This window comes from Artemia franciscana, chromosome 15, assembly GCF_032884065.1.
Source record: "Artemia franciscana chromosome 15, ASM3288406v1, whole genome shotgun sequence".
Lineage (NCBI taxonomy): Eukaryota > Metazoa > Arthropoda > Branchiopoda > Anostraca > Artemiidae > Artemia > Artemia franciscana.
In genome coordinates this window covers 32,100,856-32,127,244 of record NC_088877.1, presented here as the reverse complement: position 1 = coordinate 32,127,244, position 26,389 = coordinate 32,100,856, and the positions used below count along the sequence as shown (strand labels likewise).

The following is a 26,389-nucleotide window of genomic DNA, read 5'->3' as shown; positions in this document are numbered from 1 at the left end:
AAAACGAGGTAAAATTCAAAATATATTTGAAATAAGCCTAGGCTAGTAATAATGTCTAATAGCTAAGCTTATAAGAATACCATTTCGCTTTTGCCTCAGGGATAATGATGTGAATTACGGAACTTGTCAGTTTTTACATGCGGAATTTATCATTAGGGAAGGGGAGAATGTTTGATCCTTGGTGTTACCAAAAAGGGTAAAGAGGCAATATTTTCGAAAATATTTGTGGTATGTTGAGCTAAATAAAAAGAAGATACGGTAAAATTCTAGTTAATTGACTTCTTGCTATCTGGGAAAGGGTTTAGGCTAGGAAAATGAAACTTTCAGGGATGAATCTATGGGACTAAAGTATGTCCTGGGAAGGTATTTTGAAGTAACTACCTCCACTCCTTCTCCCTCTAGAGGGCCCTGACCTTCCATGGCCTTTAAAAATATGTGTGTTATAAGAGTGAAACCTTGCTAAATAGATTTTCTGCTTAATTGAAGTACAACAAAATCGTTTTCAGCTTCATAATTTTGCTCAGTTCCATTTTATAGGGTTTTAAAGATATGCAAATGCATTTCCTAAATTTTGAAAAAATTGGTATGGCTCAAAACCCTCCTCAAATAACAGGAACTGCATTTTCAGAACTAAAAGCAGAGAAAAAGCAACTAGTAATTGAAAATTAAGGTAAAATGTTGTTTTGTCAAAATTTCAATAAGACCTGTCATGTAGGCAAATTTCAGGGCCCTCTAGAGGGAGAAGGAGTAGAGGTGGGTACTTTAAAATACCTTCCCAGGACATACTTTAGCCTGTAGACTCATCCCTAAAAGTTTCATTTTCCTAACCTAAACCCTTTTTGAGATAGCAAGAAGTCAATTAACTAGAATTTTACCAAAGTTACTTATATCCAAGTTATCAAAAAGGCTTATTTGCAATATCTTAGGAATAGTTATGGATATTAACTTGAAACTTTTAGGGCCACTACTAGCCTACTTCTACAGCTGCTAATATTACTGGTTGTGACTAAAACTGCGACTACTTCCAAGTAGTTGCATTTTCATATTTAAGTCACAAGTGTGGCAACTGTGACTGAAAATGCTTGCAACTACTACTATTAGGCTACTGCATCAATTTGTGACTACTTTCAGGGAATCCTGAATTTTGAAATTTAAATATTGAAAAAAAACATAATTTTGTTGAAATTTTGATGCTGAAAAACCTTAAACTTTGGTAAACAAAAACAAAAAGAAGTTGATTTTTTTTAAAGGACTTTCCAAAAAAAGGTTTTCAAAGAAAAAGTTAAGAACCTCATTAAACTTAAGACCTACAGAAAGAAATTCCTAGAATAATTCAAACTCAAAACATCCAGGACCCACTAGTATAGAATAAATGAAACCCAAAACAAACAGAATTTAAGTAACTTCTTCCAGTCACTTTTATTACAATTAGGATACTGACTGTATCCAAAATATTTATGCTGACCTGTTAAAAATAGGCTAAAGGCACCAATGACTTGCAATTTCTGAAGCACTTTAAATGTTCTGCCAAAACAGGATAACTCTGCTTTGTTGTAACTTGAAGCCATCATTTTATTTTGACAATGTAAAAAGTGGACACTATACTCAAGACACCCTGATTAGAAAAGAATATTCAATTGAATCAGTTTCCTGTTTTCAACACAAAATGAGCTCCCAAGAATTTTTTAGCTCTATAATGTTCAAATCTGTCATTGCTTGGTTATTTTTTGGCAAAAAGAGTTGGGATTAGCACAAATACATCTGATATTTTCTAAAATTTAGCCATATTGGTTTTTTCTTGATAAAATTAAGCTAAAATGGCAGCTAATATTATATTGACAAAACTATGTTCTAAGTGTTGAAAATTTTTTGTTTGATGTAGTGGAATACAAAACTGACTAAAAATATTCCTTCAGCTGAATTCAAATGTATATATTGGCTTCTATTATGAGATCCATTTCTTTTGAGAGTATCCTGTAGTAACCTTGTCAAAATTTTTGACAGGCAGCAACAGGCCTGTCAAAATATAGGTGACTCTGTTGAAACTTCACTGAACATGTAAAACAGATGAGAAACAATTGGTGTCAAAATTCAAGGGTCCTCTGACAAAAGCATAGTTGTTAAATTTACTGGTACTTTCTCAACAATGAGAGATTTTGATGATTAGCCTATTATTTGTCATAATATTTTACATGAAAAAAAATAATTTTTTTTTTATTGTAGTTTTACAGATTTGATGCTAGATTTTTCCATCATCTGAGGAACTGCTGCTTCATATATCTAGTAAAAAAAAAAAAAAAAACAATTCAAACAAGTAAAAAAAAAGTGAAAACATTTTAGTTGTAGGCTATTTTGTTTTCAGTAAAGTGCAAATTATGTCCTGGTCATGATAAGGCATGGGGGTTGTCAGCCCTACTCATGTTAAGTTTTACTTGTTTTGAGTTTAACTGAGTTATTTATTGTGTGATTTAAATAAACAAATTACATTTAAATTGTTTTAAAAATTATTAAAACTTTAAGAATATGTATATATCAGTATATGTATATTAAACTGACAATCCATAGTCATTTTTTTTCAGTGAAGCGCAAATTATGTTCTAGTCTTGAGAAAGTATGAGGGTTGTCAAAGATGTAGTTTCCAGACCTTTCAACTACACTGAACAAAATTGCTATCTTAAAATTTTGATCAGGTTTTTGGGAATTGATGGGCATGGGGGGGGGCTGTTTCCTCCAATCATTTTTGACTAATCAAAAGGGTACTAGTCCTTTCAATTTCCAATAAAATGAGCCTTTTCTTGAAATTTCAACAACAAAAAATTGCCATCTCAAAATTTCTATCAAATGCATTATGGGAAAATATCGGGTTTGGGGGGGGGGGGGTATCCATGCATCAATCATGCTGAATCTTATTAGAACACTAGAACTTCTGATTACCAATCCAACAAGCCCTCTCTGGAGTTTATTCAATCATCCTTTCTATATTTACCTTATCTGCCCCCTGGGCATAACTTACAACTCCTGCCCTGAGGGCTGTTGGGGGGGTTGCCATCCTCAAAGACATAATTTCTGGACCTTTCAATTATGTTGAACAAAATGGATATTTCAAATTTTTTTGGGGTATGTTTGGGGAAATGGTGGGCATGGGAGGGGGGTTGGTTATCCTCCAATCACTTGTGACTATTAAAAAAGGCTCAGACCCTTTCAATCTCCAATTAAATGAACTGTTTTTGAAGTTTCTATGACAAACAAATAGCCATATCAGAATTAAAATCAGATACATTTTGGGAAAATACAAGGCTGGGGGAGTATCAACCCTCCAAATACACTGAAGAAAACGGCTATCTTGAAATTTTTATTGGATATGTTTGGGAAGTGGTGGACATGGGACTGATCACTTTGAATCCTAAAAAGGACACTATACTTTCTGATTATCCATCCAATGAGCCTCCTCTGAAGTTTAGACAATCACCCTTTCTATATATACCTTATATGCCCCCAGGGCATAACTTACAACCCTTGCCCTGAGGGCTCTGGAGAGGTTGTTGTTCTTAAAGACATAATTTCCAGACCTTTCAATTACATTGAACAAAATGGCTATGGAATCTAAAAATTTTCATTGGATGGGCTGGGGGAAATGGGCGGGGTTAGTTGCCTTCCAATCACTTTTGACTATTATATAGGGCACTAGGCCTTTCAGTTTCCAAGTTTCTTCAACAACAAATTGCCATCTCAAAATTTCCATCAGATGCATTTTGGAAAAATAACAAGGTGTGTGTCTTTAGGGGGTATCCATCCTTCAATCACTCTGAATCTCTAAAAGGGCACTAAAACTTCTGATTAGCAATCCAATGAGTTCCCTCCAAAAATTTATATGATCACCCTTCATATACAAACCTTAAATGCCCCTAGGGCACAACTTACTACTCTTGCCCTGAAGGCTCTGTAGGGTTTTCATCTTCAAAGACAGAATTTCTGGACCTTTCAATTACGTTGGATAAAATGGATATTTCAAAACTTTGATTGAATGGGTTTGGGAAATGGTGGGCGTGGGAAGAGGGTTAGTTGCCCTCCAATCATTTTTGACTTAAAGAGAATACTAGCCATTTCAATTTCCAATCAAACAAGCCCTTTTCAAAGTTTCTACAACAACTCCTTCTACACAAAGTGTCCTGGCCTAAGACCAAAAAAAAAATAATAATAGTACATTGTGCCCACATTGCTCTTTACTTAGGCAGCACTATTGTGCTGCCTACGATTCTTGACTGCTGCTGAACACCTGGTTAGGTTATTACTATAAAGCATAATAAGAAAAAACTTACAAATTGCTACAAAACACATATAAATAAAAGTATACTAAAAAATATTAAGAACTGTCAGAAATAAGTAAGAGAGTAAGACTAGACCTAGGCTTATTAAAGACCTAGGCTCATTCACCAAAAGCTCAAACTTTCTGGATTCATGGTTTGAATTTGGGAATTTCGTCTGATTTCTATTTTCAGAACTGGTAGTTTCAGAAACTGGACTGATAATTTCAAATCTGAAGCACCTATCCAGTTAAAATTTGATTTTGTAGGGTAAAAGAACAAAGGTCTAAGGAAATAATCAAAAGGTATCTCAAATTTGGGATTTATACAGCAAGTTTTCAAATTGTAATTTTGGAGAGTTTCTTCAAAAGAGTTTGCTAAGCAGAACACAAATATACTTGGAACACAGTTTAAATACATTTACGGGAATTTTTGGCTTCTGAACTAGAAATTGTTCATTTGTACCTGGAGAATATAGCCACTAATTGTTGTGCTGTTTGCTGCACCATTATTTTCTTGCATTTCTAGACAAATTTTCATTAAAATTTTAAATAAAGTAATTGGTTCAGCCAAATATAATTTAGGAATTTATTCAGATATAAATTCTTGAAAACCTTGGGAATTTTCATTTACTGAACTCGATTAATTACTTTACAATACTAATTACTTATTGCAACAAGCCTATGGCTTTCTTCTGTGTTGAATAAACTAAAATAAATAGATACTACTTTTAATTTTTGAAATTTTTTAAAAATATTAAAGATTTTACTACCATGTATCTGTTTTGTCCATTTGACTGCAATTACCTTTTATTACTTAACAAATTATGAAAGAATCTGCTTTATATGTTTTTTCTTGTCATTTGCTATTCTTTTAGAGCTGGTTATGGCTGAAAGCATTGTCCAATACATAATTTTGAGAACAGATTTGAAATGGCCACTAGGAGCTATAGCAGCTCAAGCTTGCCATGCTTCAATTGCAGCAATTCATTTATTCAAAGATGAGAAAGAGACTGTAGAATATCTAGAAGAATTAGATAGAATGCATAAAGTTGTTCTTGAGGTAATATTTTTTCCTCTGTTAATGCTTTAATCATCAGAATTTTTATAAATAATTTATTGATCTTTTTCACTGATTTAAGGTCTTCACTGATTAAAACAATGGTGATTATTTTCCTTTCTTCTGCTTATATTTTCTCCTCTGTTAATATTTTAATAATAGGGATTTGTGTAAATTGTTTAATGATTTTGTTTACTGATTCAAGGTGGGGGACTCTAAATCACCGATGAAAGGTTTTCAGCAATGGCAAGTTCAATGGTGTACTTTTTATTTTGACTGAACATCATTTTGATGGGTTTCAGGCTCTTTTTCATAGTTCTTAAAGAAATTTATTGTGATTACAATCCACTGTTCAGTTGAATCTGAATAAAAATTCCTTTTTTTTACTATATTACATGGAAATTGTTAGCCCCTAGACTATTTTTATAGAAAACTATTTTTTGTTTTTATTCCAGCAATTATGGGCTCTTAGTTCTTTACTACGTTTGAACTACTGCTGAAACCATGATAGTTCATTAACCTGATAAATAATAACAGTTATCTAACTTCATAATACACATCAGATCAAATCCAGTGACGATGTGACAAGTCTTATTGCTCGCGATTTTAACTTACCTGGTGTTGACAGACCTCACACACTTCTTTTCTCCTCTGTTAATATTTTAATAATAGGGATTTGTGTAAATTGTTTAATGATTTTGTTTACTGATTCAAGGTGGGGGACTCTAAATCACCGATGAAAGGTTTTCAGCAATGGCAAGTTCAATGGTGTACTTTTTATTTTGACTGAACATCATTTTGATGGGTTTCAGGCTCTTTTTCATAGTTCTTAAAGAAATTTATTGTGATTACAATCCACTGTTCAGTTGAATCTGAATAAAAATCCCTTTTTTTTACTATATTACATGGAAATTGTTAGCCCCTAGACTATTTTTATAGAAAACTATTTTTTGTTTTTATTCCAGCAATTATGGGCTCTTAGTTCTTTACTACGTTTGAACTACTGCTGAAACCATGATAGTTCATTAATCTGATAAATAATAACAGTTATCCAACTTCTTAATGCACATCAGATCAAATCCAGTGACGATGTGACAAGTCTTATTGCTCGCGATTTTAACTTACCTGGTGTTGACAGACCTCACACACTTCAAACTTGTCCAATAATTTTTGGAACATGTATCTACAGGGTATTACAAATTTATTTTTTTCTCAATTGTTTATAAGTATAATTTAATAATTGATGAATCATAGTTTTCATACAACCATTCACAAAATGAAGCAGTATCAACCCAAGGTATTGTTATGATGGCTTAAAGGTTTCAGCGATTTCTTCACAATGATGGAGTGTTTGCTTACTTCATTCATTTATTATAGTTAAACAGTATGAAAAAATTCAATACAACGAAAACATGAGGCTAAGAAAAAAAGCTTGAGTATCCAAACATTTAAACTTTCCACTAAGGAGAAGAACGGGATTACACCACATACAGAAAGCAAAACTAATATGCTGCATAGAAAAATGCAAAAGAAGTAAACATTAACAATTTTGTTTCTCATGAGACAAAAGATAATGACAACATATGAGGGGAAAGAACTTGAAAGAAAGATTTAAATATTTAACTGAATCATGCTGATAGATCCAAGAGGAAATATTTTAGTAAATAAGACCAAACTGGGATTGGACTGAATGCTTGTTGGCAGGTCAGTATTAAAGAGAATGGACGTGATTCGACGATTTGAGTGACAGAGAGGTCATCAACTGAAGTAATGAGACAGAGAATTTGGAATAAAGTTTATGAAGGCTGAATTTGTAAACTGAAGTTTACTCAGTGAAATAACTTGTGAGAGGTTGTTGTAACCCATGTCAGAGCACGAATCCATAAATGGATGTAGCCTGAGCAGACTAAAAGCAGCTTTGCAGCTTGATTCTAGGCAGTCTTAAGTGGTTTCAGGTGAGGCAAAAAGTGTTTCGTCACACAGAACAGCAGTAAGAGATTCAGAAAACGGTGAGTGAGCTGTAAAATATATTCATGGATTCATAATTAATAAAGTAACTGAGCTTGTGAAGCAGTGGGGTTGGACCAGAAATTATGATTATCAAGCGTTTAGCATGCAGTTTGAATGAAGTGACAAGTCATGACAAACACCAAGAAATCTAGTTGTAGTCATTTATAGAATGGATATGTTATTAACCCTTTCAGTCACAAATTATGTTGGAGAGGATGAAAATTATGCAACTACTGGTTTTATGGCTTCTGAAACACCAAGATAATACTGTACTTTATCGGAATTTTCACTTCTCCCTTTGTGCTGGGTTTTGAATGTACTTCTCTGAGGACAAAATTACACTGTTTATGTTTTCAAATACTATATTTACAAAAATCAGGGAGCAACCAAGATTATCAAATTCATTTGTATCTCATTTAAATACATTTTTATATCATTTTACGTTCTTATGAGTCGCCTTTTACGGCAGTACATGGTCTTGGGAATTTTGCCTTCCACTTTTGGGACGACCAAGCTATAAAGGAGCCATTGATTTCTTTTCCCTTGTCATTGATCGAGGGGACCGAGCGTGGCCTCCCTCGTCTCATTGACGTCGCTTCTTTGCTTTTAATCAGAGACTCGACCACCTCTAGACAGAAGGTCAGGGAATCCATAGAGTTCTTGGACCTTTGGGCCTTTTGAAATTCGGTGTATTCAAGCCAGCTATTGACCACTGCTAAGTCGATCATGTGAAAAACAAGCTGCAGTGTCCACTTCCTGGACTGAATGAAGACTCAGTAATATAGAACCATTTGGTCGAGTTTATCGACTCTACCCATAGATCGGTTATACACTGCAATGGTTTCTGGTTGCCTTAACGGTACTTCAGCCTTTTTTTGCACTATTTCTTCATTTCTTTCACTTCTCCACTTCTTGTCGTATTTGAGGCGACAATGATTGATCTGCTGTCCATCCACTTCATCAGACACAAGGTGCCACTTACTAATTCATGGTAATATCCTCTGCCTCTTTTCTTAAGGGCTGTATCAGAGTTGAACTTTGCACCATGTACCCTATTCCCGCTTATGCCACCTCTGTCATAAATTTTTTTCTTTTACAGTTCTTTTAGCAGTGGTATGCTTGCAAAGAGGTTATCAAACAAAAGTTTCGCATAAGGTAAGAGGTGCACACCACTTGCCATGGCTAAGAACCATATCTGGGCCTAATTCAAACTCCTTCTGTTCATCAGTAAAGATACTCTTCTTCCCCTGATAGACATCGAAGGTCAGGTTTATGCCATTTCTTTTGCATAGCATGAAGATATTTATACTCCGTTCTATCTGTTTGCCACGTATATACTGCTTTATGTCCAAGGCTTCAAGCGTAAGAAACTATTTACTCATCAACAGAAATGTATTCAGAAGGTTTGATATCATAGTTTTTTGCAGGACTTGGTCAATGAAAGGTCGCACCTTCCACAACCGATCTGGGTTCTGAGGATCCTTGGCATTTTTGTCGACCAAAGTGAAAGAAGTTCCGAAGCCGGTGAAATCTATTGAAATTTAAAGTGTCAACTAAGTGGCACACGAGGTTGGCTGCTCCAGTACTTGCGATATCTAGAATACTTTAAGGACCTCATAGCAAAGTGAATTACAATGATTCTTTATTTTTATGGCAGTAGTGCCGATACCTGTTCCTGTTTGTTGAAAAGAGTATAAGTTAGTTTATTCTGCTACTAGCTCATAAGAGTTTGAATCAAAAAGCTCATTGAAGTGATCGACAGACTCTTCTCGTCCAACTGGCTGTGGAGTTGCTCTACAATCTAGGACACCTAATTTAAATATAATGGTTTTCCTGATTTGTAGACGCACCTTTGGAGTTGATGCCGCCGTGGCATTGGATATATCATCTTCTTCGTCAACACTTTATGATAACTTTCAGCATAATCAGTCTGGTTTAGCACATTTGGAGGTGTCCAATCCTCCTCTTCATCATCCGAGTTTAAAAAGTCGGAAAGCTCAGACAAATCTGAATCTATATCGTTATGCGCGTTTACAATATCCGCATGCCGGACTCTTCTTGTTGGCCGCATACCAGATGAAACTGGAAAAAAAGTCCGAAAATGATGTACAAAGACAGGAAAAAAACAAAAAAAAAAACACTAAAGAATGAACGAAGAAAACTGCAAAACAAAAGAAGAATCTGCGATAAATAACATGACCAAAACTGCCAAAATTGGATGAAAAGTGGAGCATGAGTCACACTATCCTCAAATAAGAACTTTAGACTTTTAAAAGGTCAGTGACCTCTGCTAGTAGATTTTAAAGCTAAAAATAAGTGTCAACAGGTAGCTCTGGAAGTAAAGAACAAAAACGGAGTAGTTGTTTACATAATTATTATCATTGAATTGCAGGAGAACTGGAATAATCATACCTGATACGTCCATTTCCTGGCACACAATTGGAATTCAACTTCAAAAAACCACAACAAATTGGAATTTGACGTGATTTTAATGAAGACTATGCTACTTATGTTTTCAACATTGGTGATTGTGGAGCGCAAATCTACAAAGTCGCACAATCTAACGGGTTTTTAAAAATGGGGCATTTAGAGCATGTCCTCAGATGAGGGCACAGTGACCGAAGGGTTAACAGAAAGAGTAAAACTGATGTCTGTGGTTGGGATTATATGTCCTACACTGAATAAAAGTGAATAGCTTTTTTCCAGATAGGTTTGACAACACTGCAACTGGACTCTACTGAGAAGATCTTGGGCAGTACTACCGTGAGTATCAAGGTAATTGGTTGATATGAATAAGGTAGAATCGTCAGCGAATAATACTAGTTGGGTAGGGTCATTGATGTTGCGTATAAGGTTATCTATTCATAGAATGTAAAAAGTGTATTTTTATTGGATAATTTCTGCTTGTCTGAGGCTGGATGGTGTATACTGTCATTGAAAAATTTTTGTCTTTGAATTCGTACTGTTCTTTTTTGCGGGTCTGGATCAAAAACAAGTTAAAGGAGTAAAGTAAAAGGTAAATAAAGGAATTGAACAAGTGAAAATTCATATCCTTGCCCAAATCCTAAGATTTTTTTGGGGGGGAGGGCTGTTAATTAATAAAATAGTTTCCATAATGTGTGAAATTTGCTGTTTTCAATAATAGGTGCTCACAAATCTTCAAGAGAAATCTTGAAAGAATTTCCTTCGTATCCTGAAGTCCTAAAATACAATGAGACTCAAGTTTTTTCACACTATTCATTACACTAAGGGGATGAATCTCTCCTTTGTCCTTGCATGGAGGTTTATTTTCAACTAATCATATTTCTATTTTTTCAAGCCTTCAGTGAATTTAAAATCGTCATATTGCTTTCATTTCTCAGGCTAAAGACGAGGAAACATTGACAAACCTATCTAAAGACTTAACAGCATCTGGTGTACAGCATAAACTTTGGATTGAGCAGCCTGAAAATATCCCAGTGAGTCTTGCCACGAGACCTTATACTAAATCTACTGTGCAGTCTTTCTTTAAGCATTTGAAACTATGTCGGAATAAAGTTTCGTAAATTTGTTTAAGATTAAATCAAGTGATTACATTTAGTTTATTTTTAAAGCCTTTTTGACATTCTGTATTTGGCAAGGAAATGTCATACAAAAGGAAAAAAAAAATTGTTAGTTGGGGTGGAGATAATACAGTATTTGCCAAAAATACATCAATATTGGAAATGAAATTGAGGTAACGAAGAGGGTAGACTGAAGTATCATCCTTTCTTAGCTTTCGGCTTTGTCCAGATCAAAATGGAATATTTTGCAATGTTTTGAAGCAGGCGCCTCTTAATTTTGTTTTTCTAATAGAATCTCTTTATATTATCAAACAGTTCGTGGTAACGAACTGTAGCAAGGAGCGACCCGGCTCAATAGTAAACGAAACTCTAAAAAACAGAATTAGATGCTAAAAGATTCATCAAGATAATCAGATTTTCATGCTGATTCTAAATATAGAAGTTTCATCAAATTTAGTTTTTGTCATCAAAAGTTACGAGCCTGGCAAAATTTACCTTATTTTGGAAAATAGGGAGAAACACCCCCTAAAAGTCATAGAATCTTAACGAAAATCACACCATCGCATTCGGCGTATCAGAGAACCCTATAGCAAAAATTTCAAGCTCCCATCTACAAAAATGTGGAATTTCGTATGTTTTTGCCAGAAGACAAATCGCGGGTGCGTGTTTTTTTTTTTTTTTTTCTTTTTTTTTCAGGGGCCATCGTATCGACCAAGTGGTCCTAGAATGTCGCAAGAGGGCTGTCGCAATAGAATGTCGCAAGAAAAGTTCTAGTGCCCTTTTTAAGTGACCAAAAAAATTGGAGGGCATCTAGGCCCCCTCCCACGCTCATTTTTTTCCCAAAGTCAACGGATCAAAATTTTGAGATAGCCATTTTGTTTCACATAGTCGAAAACCTTAATAAATATGTCTTTAGGAATGACTTACTCCCCCATAATCCCTGGGGGAGGGGCTGCAAGTTACAAACTTTGACCAATGTTTACGTACAGTAATGGTTATTGGGAAGTGTACAGACGTTTTCAGGGGGATTTTTTTGGTTTGGGGGATGGGGTTAAGGGAAGTGGCTATGTGGGAGGATCTTTCCTTCGAGGAATATGTCATGGGGGAAGAAAAATTCAATGAAAAGGGCGCAGGATTTTCTAACGTTGCTATAAAAAAAAAAGAAAAAATAAACATGAAAACGTTTTTTCAATTGAAAGTAAGGAGTAGCATTGAAACGTAAAACGAACAGAGATTGTTACGCATATGAGGGGTTCTAAAAATACTTTAGCATAAAGAGCAAGGTATTTAGGAGGAGATAAATACCTCGCTCTATATGCTAAAGTATTTTTATTAATTTCAACTATTCATTCTACGGCCTTTCTATCATTCTTAAAGAATTGGGACAAAACTTACGATTTAGTGTAAAGAGCGAGGTATTGACGAGGGTACAAAGCTCCTCGAATACATAATAAAAATATAAGAATATAAAAGTGTGTTACGTAAGCTGTCACGTACGCAGGGTGGGGGCCTTCGGCCCCCCCCCCCCCCCGATACCTTGTGAAATGTTTAATTTCCCCATGGTTTCTTGGGATTTCTGGCAAAAGTAGGACATTTATTAAGAATCTAGATACATGTGTGAAGCCTTTTTTTGGGGATTTTACAGCATGCCATTATCCGGTCAAGTCACTGCCCAATTGTTAACCCATTTTCTGTCTAACTTTTTACCCTCTTTGAAGTAATTAGCAATTGTGCTGTTATCTTTTTTTGTAAAGAGAGTTTGCTTTCCACAGCAAAATAGAATTATCCTATATATTAGGGCGTTTATCCCCCCCCCCTTTCAGGATAAAGTACAGCTTTTAATGGATCAATTTTGGAAACTATAATTTTTCATTAAAATCTACGTTTTTGCAATAAAAGAACTACCCCCCACAGAATCCATATTGCACTGTTAACCCTAATATTTCCCTTTCGGTGGGATATAATAGATTAATCACTGGTTCTAAATCGCTATGAACATAACCTGAGCCTAAAACACACTGTTGAGGCCTCAGTCTATACCTGCTTTTTGCATTACTAAATAAAAAAGTGCTACTTTATATCTGCTGTTTCGAAGGTTTTGGCCCCCCCCCCGAAAAAAATTCCTGCGTTCGTGCCTGTACGTAAGTTAATTCTTAAGTTACGTATATTTTTTACTAGTAAAAACGTTCGTTAAAAATTAAAAGTTCTAGTTGGATTTTTAAGTAACCGAGAAATTGGATTGCAACTAGGCCTCCTTCCCCACCCCTTATTTCTCAAAATCGTCTGATCAAAACTAAGAGAAAGCCATTTAGCCAAAAAAAGAATTAATCTACAAATTTCATTTTAATAATTTATGTGCGGAGAGCCAAAATCAAACATGCATTAATTCAAAAACGTTCAGAAATTGAATAAAAAAAAAACTAGTTTTTTAACTGAAAGTAAGGAGCGACATTCAAATTTAAAACGAACAGAAATTACTCCGTATATGAAATGGGTTGTCCCCTCCGCAATCCCTCGCCCTTTACGCTAAAGTTTGACTCTTTGCCACAATTCTACTTTTTAAAACAATTAAAAGCTACGGTGTGGTTGTAGCTGTGAAAAAATTTACCTTTTGCGAGCTGCTTTGGAATCTGTGACGATAAAAATCATAGATTGAAATGGTATTGGTCCTGAAAATAGTTGCGCGCCCTAGCAATTAAAGTGTCCTTGCTTTTTTTGTTTCAAGAAATCCAAACTCATTTTATCCCATGGTAACCCGTATAATGCCTAGATTAGCTGCAAGAACATGCACTCATTGGTCTACTAGAAGGAAAAAAGGACAAATATCCAACTTCTGCATTATTAGGAAGAAAACGCTTGAGTATTCCGGCGTCGAGAAGATATTCAGTATTGTAAGGAAGATTTGGGCCCTACAGCAGACAACAAACAAATATAAAGTAGAAACTGATTTCCACTGTCTTGCAAAGATTTTCCCTATTGTTTCTACTTTGTATTTGTTTGCTATGGAAAGGCAGTGTGGTCTTCGTCGCTATTTTACAGCGGACAACAATAAAAGAAACTTTAAGGCTAATGGTCTTTTTTGTTCCCGCCCAATTTCTGAAACAGATTCTAAGAATCTTAATAACGCCACTGCTAGTATCTATTCGATAGCAAACTCGTTTATGAGACTTGACAAAAACATAAACAAGTGGGAGAAAAAAACAAAAGATGTTTGTTTAGCAAAAGCACGTTAGATTCTACGGAGATTAATTTAAATGAACAGGTTATGTAAAAGAAAATATACCCACTGCTGAGCTAAAAATAGTGTTTTCTTTTGCACATCAATTTAAAGGGTAATCCTATATTTTTTCGCTCAGAGATTTTGATTCGATGTGCATTGAATGCAAATGGTAGAACTTGTACGAAAAGTAGACAAATCTTTTATTTTCGAGATGGGTGTCTGTTTTGAAATGTAAAGCGTGAACTCTCCCAAACCTCAACCGAGACCGAGTCCGTTTGGAAATGAAAATTGTTTGACTATTGGGAGAACCCTTGGGTATTGAGAATTGCAAGCAGTTAGCCAGGTGGGTGAAACACCCACCTGGCTATTTTCTTTTAATCTTCAGTTCTCGAAGTCCACCAGTCCCCAAACTTAAACCTCGTCATGTTACTTCTGAATTCCTTTTTACAAATTGTGATGAAAATGAAATAAATGAAATAATTATGTGTATGAAATAACAATCCTGTGGAGTAGATGAAGTATCGTTAAAGCAACAAAAACAATTGTTATTTCTATTTTGACTCATCTGATTAATTTATCACTTGAAGAGGGAACTTTTCCAGAAAGACTTAAATTAGCCTGAGTGCTACCCCTTCACAAAGGGAAGTCAAAAAATGAACCGAGTAATTACCGATCCATTTCTATTTTACCTTTTTTTCGAAGATTTATGAGAAAGTAGTCCATGAAAGAATGTATGATTACCTCCAGGAGTAGAATCTTCTGTGCGATACCCAACTTGGCTTTCGCAAAGGACTTTCTACGGATATGCACCAGCTATCTGGAATTCAATCCCCTTGGAAATCCGGAACTCAAATAACCTTACTACCTTCAAGCGAGCAGTGAAGGGTCGTTCCAGAAATGCTGTTTAGATTTGAATATCATGCGGTCCTCCTCTTTTCGATCTTTTCTTTTATTTTCTTTTTTTTCTTTTCTTTCTCTTCGTCACTCCCCTTTTTTCTCTTTTTTTTTCTTTTTTGATAAATCCAGTTGATTCGTTGTTTCTGTTAGTTGATTGTTTAATTATTCTTTAGTTAAGTTTCTGCCCTAGTCAAGCACTTTTGTGCTTTCCTGGCCGATTATGTACATGTAATTATGTGTTTTTATTTAAATATATATGATTGAACTCTAGCACAGCTTGCATCAAACAATAAGTGCGTAATTGGTAATTTGATGTGTGTGTGTAGACTTGTTCCTGTGTTTGCGTACGTTTGTGTTTTTGTGCTCCTCAATCTCATCCTGCTAAATAACTAAGAAGACTAATCCGCCATTCCATCATAAATTTACTATGAAAAAGTAGCACATAAACAGAATTGATGGAAATAAAACTAATTTATTGGGAAGATAACAAGAGGAAAAGTTTGTGTAAAACGAAAAACTCAATGCATACCCGTACTAATGAACTTATTTTGGAAGAAATATAGCCTCTCAGGCGCATACGGGTTAAAGCACATAAAAAAGAATTTTTATTGAAATAGAAGAAAAGCGATAACAGTAAAAAGTTTGGGATTTCCCAAAAGGAATTTAAAAACCCTTGTCCATCGTATCTGCCCCCATTAAAATACAACAACGAAAACAAACAGTCCGCACATGCAAAAGTAAACTACCCAAAGAAAAAGGATGAATGTTTGAGAGGTTTTTCACTCTCAGAAATCATATACCTCAGGTGGCTAGTACCAAGCATGGCAGAAGTGTGCCAAGCATAGCGGAACTGTGAGAACAGTACTAAGAGTGAATGATCTGTGCCAAGCATGACATAAGTATCCCAAGCATGGCAGATGTCTGCTAAGTCTGATAAAAGATCGTGATTTCATAGCAATCTGGGAATGTACATTATACAATTAGGCTAGTGAGTTAAGTAATTGAAAATTAAAGAGCCATTTGAAACAGACGGACAGAAAATAAAATCCTTCAATGATCTAAATGTGAAACGGCCAAACATTACTGTCTATGCATAATTGACTGAAAATGAAGAGAAATAAAAATAAATAATTATACCAAACATAAAAGAAATGGGTACTGCTATATACAAATAATTAAATCCTAAACGATTAAAAATTAAAATGAGTGCTAAAGTTAAACCAAAAAGGACACAAATTACTGCCCATAGGAGTTCGACTAGAGTTCCCTTCTAACCGTAAACCAAAATAAAAAATTGTCGCTAAATAGAATCTGTAAACCTTAATTGTTGATGTTTCCTGTAATTAGTATATTAAACACTAAATAATTATACATTACACATTCAGTTCATTTTCAATATCTTTCCAGTCACCTTGATTTTTAGAGTGGTTTTTTTTTGTCAGTATTTTGGAATTAATAAGATGAAAGCTATTTTCCTTGTAATAAGATTAGGGCATTAACGTTATTTTGTGTTAGGGCGAGATGCACAAGATTTCGGAAAGAAACTTAAAGACGCTTTAATTAAATACCAAAAATGAACGAATTGTACAGAAAACGTAATAATTGTAGGAAAAACTATAAAAATCACAAATACTAAGCCCAAGTAACATACAAGAAATTTATAAGAAAAAAACTAAAATTGTTTGTATTAAATGTATTTAATATACTTCAGACCAGATAAGAAACTTCATTATTTTTGGACATTGACGAAGAATGAGACAGAAATTTATGGAGGAAAAAATAATTTTCCTTGCCAATATTTTTTAACGCATTTTTTTTTATCAAACACGAAGATTTATCTATTCCAAATCAGACCAAATTATTTCTTCAAAATCACTGTTTTCATGCATTGAGTTCCTGGTAAATTCACTGTTCTCCCTCGATCCCTTCTGTGCATTTTTTTTCTTGCTGTTCACTTCAACTCGACTCAACCTTCTTTTTTTTCCTCTTTTTATTTCTTGAGACAAGCTTGAGTCCTTCGGTTGGTGGGCTGTTGTACATTTTACAGACACAGGTTCTCTGATTTCCATATTCCTTGCAACTCTTGAGTCTAAAATTTCAGGAAGTAAGGATTCATTCCAGAAGGCTTCAAGCTTCGGAAATATTTTTTCCCAGTAGTCTTTCGATCGGTGAACTGTAATTATTTCCCAATCCTCAATAGAGTTATAAACTATTAGGTGGCATACCATTTTATCCAGTATCTCGAGTTGGCCTTGTATCTGGGCGAAATACCTGTGATTTTTTTTTAGCTGAAGACCTTCACTGGATAATTCAAGAAAAAATGCTTTAACTAAATTTTTTGACTGGGCCACATCATAAATGGTTTTGAACTCTGGTATATTATGCACCGTTTTTATCTCTATAGGTGTGCCATTAGGGAGCAGCCCATCTACAGATGCAGCAAGATACTGATACTGTGGATGCACACTGAGTCCTATTTGATCTCCCTTTACGACTTTTAAGTTGAATTTGTTTTCATATGCATCTAGTGCCACTACTTCTAAATCTAAGCCCTTTTTCATTAGGGCAGAGCAGAATCTAGGTCCCAGGTTTCGAATTTGCTTAACAATTGGGGCAACTCTGGTGCTGTTTTTTCTGGTTGCAATTCTGTGGAAGTAACTACTAGTTATTCTCTTAGATCTTTCTTCTACCCAAGTGTCATTTTTGGATTGGCCCTTGGTACTGTTGAACAAACAGCTTATACTGGCAAAATCCAATTTTAAATTCTCGTCAGTATATTTTTGTATGGCCAAATTCATTTCATCAGAAGTCATGTCTGGCTTATTGCAATTTGGTCCATAGTCACGATTACCAAAGTTATAGTTTCTATTTTTTAACTTAGCAACGTGTTTTCCTCCAAGAGCACTATAATAACTGGTCAAATTACGTTTAGATATCACACGGAGTTTAGCCGTTTTATTACAATATTTTTTTGTTACGCTAGAAGGACTAAGCCCAAAAATATTTTTCCAAGCTAATTGATGCCATTTTGGACCTGAATTATAAGCAAGACTTGCTCCATGAACTCTTGCATGATATGAACCTCGTTTAGACCGGCTTATTTGCTTTCCTCCGATGAATTTAGCAACAACTGACATGTAGCTTTCAGCTAAGTTTGTAGTTGCGTCATTTCGAAGCTGCTCTGCTTTTCGACACACAATATCGACCTCTGTCATAACATCTTCAAACACGTGCAGGGGAAAATTATTCCACCGATCTTCTATTTTACTATTCACGGTCAATTCAGCAATCTTAGGACATCCAGAATCACATTTTGTGTGGTTTCCGAAAACATGGTACGGACCTCTTTTTAACAAGATTTTCAATTCTTCTGCTGTTCCATTATTTTCAGAATTTATTTTTATCGCACCCCTTAAATTTTTTGTCAGTTGCTGGATAATTCCTCGGGGAAGACATTTTGTGTACAAACCTTTTTTATTTTTGCACAAATTATATAGATGGGCTGTATAGTTTTTTGTGACGTGATTTGCACATTCATGTTTCCGTATGTTGGAACCGTAGGAAACACTTTGTTTTAGCTTATAAAAAACACTGGAATCACCGTCACCGATAAACTCTAAAAACTGTAATCCGTGCATCTCCTCACTGGAACGAAAGCCTTCAACTAGAATATCTGTTTCCATGCTCCTTGAATTTCCGTTATAATTCAGAAAGCAGAAATGATCTTTGGGAATTACTTTGGCGTTTGCAGAAGAAAAACATATATAACAGTATTTATTTTTTATGCCAACATATAACAGTTTTTTCGTAAATGCATCTATGATAACTGCAACACATCCTTTGGCCGAATAATCGTGTCCTTTGCTACGCTTATTCCAGCCTCCATCACATATCACTTTTGTCCAGTATGAGTCCTCCTTATACCTATCATCATGAATGGCTGATTTTAAGGCCTCTCGTCCATTTTCTAGCAAAATTTCCGATAAACTATTCATCCAAGCATTACCAAGCTGCCTTTCAATACGGGAATAAACTATTCGTGACATTGGTTTCACTCCAAGCACCCCGAAGAATTCACACAGTGTAGAATACCCTCCTCCACTACCCATGGCTCCCCAAACAGCCTTCGAATTCAAGCAGCCTTTAAGACTTGATTTTTTTTCGGAAAAAGCAACCTGTGTCTGTTCCGTAAAACTTGAAAGATATTCTTTTACGCTTGTTGCTGGACATTCTGGTTCACCTTTAATCCTCTTTTCCCAGTTACACTTATTACACTTAACTTTCAGTTCAGTTTTCAGGCCTTTCTTTTCTAATTGCTTTATAATCAATTTTCCGTGATCGCAACTGATTTTGTGTCTGAATGCTGAAATTACTTCAGCAAGGAAATACTTTAGATTCACAATGCAGTTTCCATCTGGAATTCCAGATAAGTCTATCTCAGTATTCGTATCGGGGCAATCAACACCGTAAGAACCACTACCGTTTCCCAATTTATTTGAATCGTCTATGAGAGGATTTGCTGAAAATTCTTCTGAAATTTTCGATCCATTTGACAAATTATCTTTATCTTGTTCTCCAAGCAGCACCTTTCTAAAAAAAATGAAAAGAACCATAGAAAAACAAAACAGCGACCCGGCTCAATAGTAAACGAAAGTCTAAAAAACGAAATTTTGATACTAATAAATACGTCAAAAGAATCGGATTTTAATTAAATTTAGTCCTACCCATCAAAAGATAAGAGCCTGAGAAAATTTGTCTTATTTTGGAAAAAAGGGGGAAACACGCCCTAAAAGTCATAGAATTGTTTTGCCAGAAGACTGATCAAGGGTGCGTGTTTATTTGTTTTTTGTTTTCTTTTTCCCAGGGGTGATTGTATCGACCCATTGGTCCTAGGGTGTCGCAAGAGGGCTCATTTTAATGAAAATGAAAAGTTCCAGTGCCCTTTTTAAGCGACCAAAAATTGGAGGGCACCTAGGCCCCCTCCCACTTTCATTTTTTTTCTCAAAGTCAACAGATCAAAATTTTGAGAGAGCCATTTTCTTAAGCATAGTCAAAAAACATAATAAGATGTCTTTGGGGACGACTTACTCCCCCATAGTTCCCGGGGGAGGGGCTACAAGTTATAAACTTTGATCAGTGTTTACCTTGACCTGATGCCCACTTAAATGGACAATCTGTCTTGGCTTTTTCTACAATTGGCCATGACTTGACTTTTCCCACAACTATTCCTTTTAATTAAAAGTCAACGGTTGAGGGGTTTTGGCTGAGGGGGGGGGGTAGAGGGGAGGGAGCTACGTTGAAGGATCTTTACTTAGAGGAATTTGTCACGGGGGAAAAGAAATTCAATGAAGGGGCATAGGATTTTCTAGCATTATTAAAAAAAACACTGAAAAAATAATAATGAAGAAGTTTTTCAACTGAAAGTAAGGAGCAGCATTAAAACATAAAACGAACAGAAATTATTACGCATATGAGGGGTTCATCTCCTCCTAAATACCTCGCTCTTTCCGTTAAAGTAATTTCAACTATATATTCTACGGACTTGGTGATTCTAGGGTCATTCTTAAAGAACCGGGAGAAAATTTAAGCTTTAGTGTAAAGAGCGAGGTATTGACGAAAGGGCAAACCCCCTCATATATGTAATACAAATATACAAAGTTCTAGGTGCTTTTATAAGTTACCAAAAATTGGAGGGCAACTAGACCTCCTCCCCCACCCCATTTTCTTCAAAATCGTCAGAACGAAAATATGAGAAAGCCATTTAGACAAAAAAAGATATGCAAATTTCGTTGTGCGGTTAGCCAAATCAAAACATGCATTAATTTAAAAACGTTCAGAAATTACATAAAAAAAACAGTTTTTTTTAACTTCAAGTAAGGAGCGTCATTAAAACTTAAAACGAACAGAAATTATTCCGTATATGAAAGGGGTAGTCCCCTCCTCAACGCCTCGCTCTTTACGCTAAAGTTTCTTATTGTTTTAAAAAGTATAGTTGTGAGAAAGAGTCAAACTTTAGCGTAGAGAGCGGGACATTGAGGGACTACCCCCTTTCATAAACGGAATAATTTTTGTTCGTTTTAATGTCGCTCCTTACATGCAGTTAAAAAAAACTTGTTTTTTTTTATTTAATGGACAAGAGGGAATGAAACTTGTATATGTAATTTTTACTTACCGGTATTTTAAATTCAGCCACCTTTTGTTGATAATTTTCTTCCTCATATCTCAAATGTCTTATTGACTTCAGTTGACAAGTCAACTAATCAGAGACACAATGCCTTGGAGGCGTAATGCCTAAAATTGGATAAGAATCCCGCCTTTTTTTCTATTGGCTGATGAACAACGCTATTAAGCCGGAAACAGGGGTAAAATAAGTAAAAAGTAAGCACATTTTGAAATTGTATTTTTCTGATTTTGCTTTCAAACTATTTATGATAGACATCAGAAATTTTCTGTAATGGTTGTAGATTATAAAATCTACATATGATCCAAAATTCTACCCTCTGGAGCCAACTTCATACCTTCTAGCAAGAAAAATGTTGAAAATTAAAAATAATTTTTTGCACCGTTAAAAATAAAAATATAACAATTCTGCAACCAACATTTTTTTTTAAATACTGGCAGGATGAACTAAAAAAAAAATCTACTGTCATTTCCCATCCACTAAATTTTTATTCACCAAACTAAAATAACTTGATTTCTTTTTTTTTGCACAATAGGTAAAGCATATACAGAAAAAGTGAAACCAACATTTTTTTCCTTTTTAACTCGAGAGTCATCAAAAAAAAAATCAGTTCAAAATCACCAAAATCGCAGAAGTTATTCATGATTTTCTATCATAGGAGAAATAGCATTGGACACAAATTAAGACCATTAGCCTTAAATCGTTTGTTTTACGTGCAATTTTCGTCATATTTGTAATATTGTTTTTAGTGTATTATTAACATTTGAAATTGAAACATGTTTGTAATTGAATTGAAAATAGTTGTAACTGAATTGAAATTGCTAAAAAATAAAAAAGAAACAGTGGAAGAAAATAATTGAATTGTATTTGCTTGAAAATGACAAGTCTAATTGGTGACCTTGCCAATTCAAGTAATCTGTCCATTGCACGTCCCTACTACATGAGGTATCAAGAGAAATCTCAGTGTTGCCAAAGACATGGATCTATGATGAGGTTATTAATGATATTGGTAGAATTAGATACTAACCTTGGGTTTTTCTCAGTTGGAAACTCTCAACCAACAGTAAAAACAAAACAAAACAAAAAAAAGTTCCAATTTTCAAAGAAAGAATGACTGAAAATGGAGCTAATGTGTCTGGACTGGAACACCTTAAGGCAATTGAAAAAAATGAGCATCTCACAGAATGGGCCAATCCGATAATTACTATGAAGAAATCTTATGGTACCTTAATACTTTGTCTAGATATTAAGGAAGCGCAGCCACTGACAGCTACTATATACGACGCGGCTCTATAAATGCACCAAGAGGCCAAACTACGCACTTGCAACATTCTACAAAATTGTGGTAAAATGAGTCTATTCACAGAAAATCTCAAGGTCAGATATCAGGCATGGATATTTGAGCATGATAACGAGTCTTCAAGCCTCTCTGCATTTAAAATGGCAGTTAGAAGATCTCCCTTCCCAAGATATCTATTTCGACTAAACTGTATAAAATAAATGTCAAAGAAAGATCAAGGAGATTTTTGGAGATAGAGCAGACTAGATCGGGTCTGTTAATCAATGACGTTGTTGTAAATGTTGCTAATGATGAGAAGTGCAACACTAATTTCAAAAACCTTCAAAATTGCCAGAGAGGAAGGTGTCCGCCTTAACAAGGTATATGTACTTTCGGCCAATCAGAAAATATAAACTTTGGACATATGCTGACATCAGAAGAGATTAACCAAGATTCTGGAAAAATCCAAGTAATCGAATAAATGCTTTGACCAAGAGGGCCGAATCAGCTTTGGAAATTACTTTTTAAACTAATGAATCTACAGTAGGTACTAAACAGCATATGCTTGCATTAAAAATCTATCATACCTCGATAATCTGCTAACGAGCTTGCTGGCAAAAAAATAGAAAACAAGAGCTAAGAGCTCATATGGCACTTGTGACGAGGCAAGAAGAGCTAAGAGCCGAGAGATCATATGGAATGAGCTCTAACAAAATTCTATGAATCAATAGATTGATTTAAAAGGAAAATAAGAGGCTTAATGCCTCTTAAGAGCGAAGAGCTAAGAGCTGAGCTCTAACAAAATTCTATGAATCAATAGATTGATTTAAAAGGAAAATAAGAGGCTTAATGCCGGTCAGGATTTAAAATAATAGCTCTGAGTCACGATGTCCTTCTAAATATCAAAATTCATTAAGATCCGATCACCCAATCGTAAGTTATAAATACCTAATTTTTTCTAATTTTTCCTCTCCCTTTAGCCCCCCAGATGGTCGAATCTGGGAAAACGACTTTATCAAGTCAAATTGTGCAGCTCCCTGACACGCCTATCAATTTTCATCGTCCTAGCACGTCCAGAAGCACCAAACTCGCCAAATCACTGAACCCCTCCCCCCAACTCCCCCAAAGAGAGCGAATCTAGTACGATTCTGTCAATCACTTATCAAGCACATTTGTTTATTCTATCCACCAAGCTTCATCCCGATTCCAACACTCCAAGTGTTTTTCCAAGATTTCCCCCTCCAACTTCCCCTAATGTCAAACGATCTGGTCGGGATTTGAAATAAGAGCTCTGAGACATGGATTCTTTCTAAAAATCAAATTTAATTAAGATCCGATCATCTATTCGTCAGATAAAAATACCCCAATTTTCACGTTTTCCAAGAATTCCGGTTTCCCCCTCCAACTCCCCCCAACGTCACAGGGTCTGGTTGGAATTTAAAATAAGAACTTTAAAGCACAAGATCCTTCTAAATATAAAATTTCATTAAGATCAGGTCACCCTTTCGTAAGTTACAAATACCTCAATTTTCAAAATTACCCCCCCCCCCCCCCCTCCAATTCCACCAAAGAGAGCAGATCCGGTCCGGTTATGTCAGTCTCGTATCTTAGACAGGTTTTTATTCTTCCCATCCAATTTCATCCTGATCTCGTCGCTTTAAGTATTTTCTAAGATTTCCGGTCCCCCCCCAATTACGCTTGATCCGGTTGAGATTTAAAATAAGAGATCTGAGTTACGAGGTCCTTCTAAATATGAAGTTTCATGAAGATCTGATCACTCCTTCGTAAGTTAAAAATACGTCATTTTTTCTTATTTTTCAGAATTAACCCCCCCCCCCCCCAATAGATCGGATCTGTTCCAATTATGTAAATCACGTATGTAAGACTTCTGCTTATTTTTCCCACCAAGTTTCATCCCGATCCCTCCAATCTAAGCGTTTTTCATGATTTTAGGTTCCCCCATCCTAAACTTCCCCCAACATCACCAGATCCAGTCAGGATTTAAAATAAGAGCTTTGAGACACGATATCCTTCTCAATATCAAATTTCATTGAGATCCGATAACCCATTCGTAAGTTAAAAATACCTCATTTTTTCTAATTTTTCAAAATTAACCCCTCCCCCAACTACCCCAAAGAGAGCGGATCCGTTCCGGTTATGTAAATCATGTATCTAGGACTCGTGATTATTTTTTCCACCAAGTTTTATCCCGATCCCTCCACTTAAGTGTTTTTCAAGTTTTAGGTTTCCCCCTCCCAACTCCCCCCCCCCCAATGTCACCAGATCTGTTCGGGTTTAAAATAAGAGCTCTGAGCCACGATATCCTTCTAAATATCAAAGTTCATTGAGCCGATCAGCTGTTCGTAAGTTAAAAATACCTCATTTTTTCTAATTTTTCAGAAATACCCCCCCCCCAACTATCCCAAAGAGAGCGGATCCGTTCCATTTATGTCAATCATGAATCTAGCACTTGTATTTATTTTTCCCACTAAATTTCATCCTGATCCCTCCACTCTAAGTGTTTTCCAAGTTTTAGGTTTCCCACTCCCAACTCCCCCCCTCAATGTCACCAGATCCGGTCGGGATTTAAAATAAGAGCTCTAAGACACGATATCCTTCTAAACATCAAATTTCATTGAGATCCGATCACCCGTTCGTAAGTTAAAAATACCTCATTTTTTCTAATTTTTCAGAATTACCCCCCCCCCCCAACTACCCCAAAGAGAGCGGATCCGTTCCGGTTATGTCAATCATCTACCTGGGACTTATGCTTATTTTTCCCATCAAGTTTCATCCCGATCCCTCCACTCTAAGTGTTTTCCAAGATTTTAGGTCCCCCCCTCCAACTCCTCCCAATGTCATCAGATCCGGTCGGGATTTAAAATAAGAGCTCTGAGACACAATATCATTCCAAACATCAAATTTCATTAAGATCCCATCACCCATTCATAAATTAAAAATACTTCATTCTTTCTATTTTTCCGAATTAACCGGCCCCTACTCCGCCCCCCCCCAGATGTTCAAATTGGGGAAATGACTATTTCCAATTTAAGCTGGTCCCGTCCCTGATACGCCCGCCAAATTTCATCGTCCTAGCTTACCTGGAAGTGCCTAAAGTAGCAAAACCGGGACCGACAGACAGACACAGACCGACAGAATTGGCGATTGCTTTATACCAAGTGTCATAAAAATCTATCCTTATTTGGAATGAATCTCCTCAAAACTGGCATGTTCAACAATCTGATTTACTTTGACTCATAGTGATTAGCCCTTGTATTTAAGGCTGACACGTCACAGCGTAGCTTACGGACGACACTTGCTTGTAACAGAGGGTTTTTTGTTCTTTATTCAAGATCGTCATCGCCAGCAGAGTAGAAGTACTCTCAGAAGGAGAAACAGACTTTAGTTAAAGCACAGAAATACTTCCACCTAGGTATGTTTTGTAATCCTGTAAAAATTTTCAAAGATCATGACCCTATCAAACCCTTGTTGAGCCATATAATTTTTTTGAAAGCCACCTAGTCTGCAAACCTAATTTATATTCAACAATATAACCTCAAAGCCATACAACCTCTCCGACGTACCTTAACCGTGTGAAATGAAATTTTTCTAAAGCTGCATTATTCTAACATGATTGCAGATAGAATGGTATCCTGGTGTACAAATAAGAACATGGACAACATTATAAGCCTATACAAATAATGTGGTTGTCTAAAAAAAATAAGAAGCATGGACATATCATGTTACCCGTGGTAAAGTTCCGGAGCAGTTCATTTACTTTCATGTCAGCAAAAATCCTTATGCTAGTTGACAATAAATATGTTCGCATTTTAAAGTTTTAAACTCTGAAACCCCAAGTCAAGAACTGTCACGTAAAGTCTTTTTTATTAAAAGTAA

General features: G+C 35.5%; 3 protein-coding genes across 3 annotated transcripts in view; 2 read left to right on the top strand and 1 right to left on the bottom strand.

Moving 5' to 3' along the window:
* LOC136036368 (chitooligosaccharidolytic beta-N-acetylglucosaminidase-like) overlaps positions 1–26,389 on the top strand; it is a 579,146-nt gene that overhangs the window by 410,546 nt on the left and 142,211 nt on the right. The gene's annotated exons all lie outside the window — the stretch shown is intronic.
* LOC136036373 (putative peptidyl-tRNA hydrolase PTRHD1) lies at positions 65–10,952 on the top strand. Its single transcript, XM_065718547.1, has 4 exons — positions 65–137; positions 189–228; positions 5,182–5,366; positions 10,736–10,952. Exons 3-4 carry the CDS (start codon positions 5,190–5,192, stop codon positions 10,916–10,918), a joined length of 360 nt encoding a protein of 119 aa, XP_065574619.1. The 5' UTR covers positions 65–137; positions 189–228; positions 5,182–5,189; the 3' UTR covers positions 10,919–10,952.
* Positions 15,319–21,910, bottom strand: LOC136036357 (uncharacterized). Its single transcript, XM_065718524.1, has 2 exons — positions 21,205–21,910; positions 15,319–19,622 (listed from the first exon to the last, which is right to left on the bottom strand). The coding sequence occupies exons 1-2, from the start codon at positions 21,249–21,251 to the stop codon at positions 16,871–16,873; spliced, it is 2,799 nt and encodes a 932-aa protein (XP_065574596.1). The 5' UTR covers positions 21,252–21,910; the 3' UTR covers positions 15,319–16,870.